Source organism: Myotis brandtii, unplaced genomic scaffold (genome assembly GCF_000412655.1).
Source record: "Myotis brandtii unplaced genomic scaffold, ASM41265v1 scaffold3, whole genome shotgun sequence".
Taxonomy (NCBI): Eukaryota; Metazoa; Chordata; class Mammalia; order Chiroptera; family Vespertilionidae; genus Myotis; species Myotis brandtii.
In genome coordinates this window covers 1,335,613-1,339,690 of record NW_005361457.1, presented here as the reverse complement: position 1 = coordinate 1,339,690, position 4,078 = coordinate 1,335,613, and the positions used below count along the sequence as shown (strand labels likewise).

The following is a 4,078-nucleotide window of genomic DNA, read 5'->3' as shown; positions in this document are numbered from 1 at the left end:
CTATGTCAACAGAGACTATTGCAAAACAGTAGACATTTCCCCCTCCCCCCCCCCCCCCAAAGGGGTAGAATTAATCAATTAGAAATGTGTGGGGGGTCTTGTTTTTTTAAATAACATAGAACAGGTCATATTTTTCAAGCTGTTTTTTGGTGAGTTGAAATATGAAATGTTAAATATTTATAATAAAATATTCAAAGTTAATTGCACAAAGTCACTGAAATGTATGAAATATTGAAATGGGATATCAACTTGATTTGGAGTCTTCGTATAACATAGGAACTTCTGTATTTGTTAATATGAAAAATTTTAAAGGTTGTATTTCTCTTTAGATTCAGAACTAAAATAGAGCTTATTTAAAATTTAAAGCACGTCTAGTAAGAAATTTCAGCATTGTATAAGTTAAACATGGAGGAAAAACCATTTTGTTACTTCTCTATGTTTTTCTATTAAGAACTTTCTTAGAGTCTAGGTGTTTAATAGAACTCAGAATAAATGTCTCCAAAAGATAATTAAAGGCAACATGAAAGAGTGTTTTTGCTACTAGTGTCTGGCTTTTCTGCAGCTGCCCTTGCATCTGTGATAGGGGAGGGAAGAGTAATACAGATTGTAAGGTGAAGCCCATAGGAGACTCCAAATCACTGTGGTCAGTAGACAGAGGCACAAGTCTAAATGTTCAATAGCTGTATGACTTGGGCAGTTACTTAACATCTTTGGACTTCATTTTCACTGTTCTCATCTGTAAAAGGAGGGTTGTTAGAGGTTTAAGTAAATGTGTGTATATGTGCATATAGGTATATTTGTGTCATATATATGTATGACCTTAATATATGTATGGATATATTTAATTAAGATTATATATCTTTACTTAAGATGTATTATATATATATGTGTGTGAGTGTGTATTCATTTAAGATATATATGGATATATACTAGTACATATATTTGCTTACAATTTTATAAATAATACAGCAGTTCTCAGAAGGTAGTGCTACTCAGGTATTACCTATTATTACATTACCTTATCATTTCTATATCTGAACTACTAATGAGCAACTAAATTGATTGATCTGATGGTTCTTTTCCTGCTTTGTCTTTGAAGGTTCAAAGTTGTAGCCAAACCTCACTTGTGAGAAGTTGAGTAAACACAGAATGATATGTCCAGAGCAAGGTGCTGAGTTAAGGGACAGGGCAATCCCTCCCTGAATACACACACATCAACAAGCTCTTTGTAAAACTCGCAGACAGACTGTTAAAAGGCTTTTGCCAGGGGCTGGCCTGATGAAAGCCCTCATAACAGTTGCTTTCAGAGTTTACTACTAAAACAGTAGCCTTGCAAATAAGTATCATCTCATATAAATAAAACCACTAGAAAGTGAGCTTTATAATGACAGAGATTTTGTCTGCGTTGGGTCACTGCTGTACCTGAGTCCAAGCGAGAGCCCAGCAAACAGGTGCTCTAACTACTTCTTGAGTGAATGGAATGAATGAAAACCTTGACTTTCCATTAAATAAGATGATCACTCACAAGCAAACAGTAGCAGGCTTTCCCACTTCCTGACAGACCCTGAGAAGGCTGGTAAGCAAGTAAGTAGGGCTGAGGAGCAGCCTGTGAAGGGCATAAGGGCAAAGATGTACATGTAGCAAGGATTTCAGAAGACATGGATTTGGTTAACTCAGATTTATGCCCATGTGTCACACTTGAATTACTAATATTTTGTTCAGCATCTGCCTAACTTTAGTTACACTTTTCCCCGTCATGGTTTTGAGGAATCTTTTACCCATGACCAAGTATCATAAAATGATTTTCACTCTCTGAAAACATTTGAGCTTACTGTTACATTTCTACTCAGCTTTGACTGACTAAAAAAATCAGTTTGACATGATCAATATCACGGGTGGGGTTGATTATATAGCATTACTTATAACTTAGCTCACAACCTCATAGTGGATTAAAATAATATATTCTCACAATTACGTCTGCCTTAATCAAATCTAAAGATATATTCATCTTTACTGCTATAGCAAAAGTGTTGTTTTTTTTTTTGTTGGTTTTTATTTTTGAGAAAAGGAAGAAGTTCCCTTTCACAGCATAGGCAAGCTAATAATTTGGATAAGAAACCATTCATTTGCACACACTAAGTTTTTCCTAATGATGTTTATAATGAAAACTGAGAAGCTATTAGTCATCCTCAGCTGAGCCATACTCAATTCTACTTGTTTTTTTATTTTATTTATTTATTTATTTTATAACATTATTCATTTTCTTTTTTTTCCTTTTTTAATATATTTTATTGATTTTTTACAGAGAGAGGGATAGAGGGATAGAGAGTTAGAAACATTGATGAGAGAGAAACATTGATCAGCTGCCTCCTGCACACTCCCCACTGGGGATGTGCTCGCAACTAAGGTACATGCCCTTGACCGGAATCGAATCTGGGACCCTTGAGTCCACAGGCTGACTGACACTCTATCCACTGAGCCAAACCAGTTAGGGCTCTACTTGTTGTTGTTTTTTTTAAACATTTAATAAAAACAGCAAACAACCTTAAATACATGTTTAATAGATTAGACATGATTTCTTTAAATGGTTTACATCATCTCATTTAACTTTGGAACTTGCAGACATTAATAATGAGTCACCAAAACACTATCGATTTATAGTTTGAATTACACACCAGGCTTCGCCCAAGAACTCTGAGTGGGCCCAGAAGGAAAAAGAAAAATGTTTACAAGTGAGCCATGGCAGAAATATGCAGAAAACAGGTAGGCCTAATGCAATTAGGGCGAACGTTCAAGTTCATGTTATTTCAAGGAATTGTTTCTACTCTTGAAGCTCCACGGAGAAAGGGCCCTAAGGGTTGAACACTACTGAGGGTGGTATAATTTGGCTTGGCCCTTGGACATGGAAGGTAAACATTTTACATTATTACACAGTAACAAACATGGAGGGCCACAGATAACATAGGATCTGATCAACCTCGGAGTTTAAGGCTAACTCACGTTGGAAAACCATCATTTCCCGGATGGAGATCAAACACTTAACACAGTGTCACCTGTTGGGGTTGCTAGAAAAGACTTATTTAAACATCAGTTCATAGGATGGTTTCACATTAGTCAGTTTCTTTCCACTTTGTAGGCTAGAAGGGAGGCACTTAAGAGCTATGAACTGTAGTTTCAGGAGTACAAGACACTGGATTTCGGCAGTCTTCGATAAATATGGCAAGGAATTAAGGTGAAATTGGATTCAAAAGAAAGTAAACACACCATTAAACCACAACATTCTGCTAAATCTGGTAAAAATCACTGGCCTCTGGTTTGAAGAACTTCCTCACCAAAATAAAAATAAAAAAAAAAACAGCAGTTATCAGCCACCTATGCCCACACAGGCGAATCCTACAGCTTCCCGATGTTTGGGCTTGTGAGGGTTTTTACAATATGGACGAGTTAGTACTTTGAGTAATATTTCCAAGTAAGGTATCATGCACGGGTACCAAACAGCCAGAAAAAACGAAAAGATAAGATGACCTTTGTTGCAAGAGTTTAGTACAACGCATGAAAATTAAAACGCCAAGAAGACCACTCCGTTTTAAACGTGTAAAAATAAATCGCATTCATGGATGGGAATCCAGAGCCCGGTTTGTTTTAGTCCGCTGGTATGTACTGCACTCGCCACAACGCGTTGGAAAGCAGGTCCTGGTACACGCAAAGGAATATCCAACCAGGTAAATACATCAGGGTAATGAGGCCCATGAAATTGAGCGGGTAGTGGGAATAGTCCCAGGAGCAGGCTCCGCAGGCGCGCAGGCCCAGGCCCCAGGACAGCTCCCACAGGTAGATGAACATCACATAGATGGGCACCCGCTGCCAGGTGCTCCAGCCGCGACTGTAGTGCAGGTAGAAATAGAGCTTTTCCACCACGAAGCTGCAGCTGCCGTACATGAAGAAGGACCAGAGCGACGTGTGGCCGCTGGTGGCCCGGTCCCCCTGGCCCAGCACGTCAAAGAAGAAGGTGAAGAAGATCTCATCCAAAAAGCCGTGCATCCCGTAAAAGAGAAAGCGGAGCAGGTCCGGCAGCCCC

General features: G+C 38.5%; 1 protein-coding gene across 1 annotated transcript in view; it reads right to left on the bottom strand.

Moving 5' to 3' along the window:
• Positions 1 to 2,540: 2,540 nt before the first annotated feature.
• TMEM229A (transmembrane protein 229A) overlaps positions 2,541 to 4,078 on the bottom strand; it is a gene marked incomplete at its 5' end in the record, with an annotated part of 2,268 nt that continues 730 nt past the window's right edge. The window contains one exon of the mRNA XM_005869587.2: positions 2,541 to 4,077. Coding sequence (XP_005869649.2) covers positions 3,643 to 4,077 — 435 coding nt within the window. The remainder of the gene's footprint in view (position 4,078) is intronic.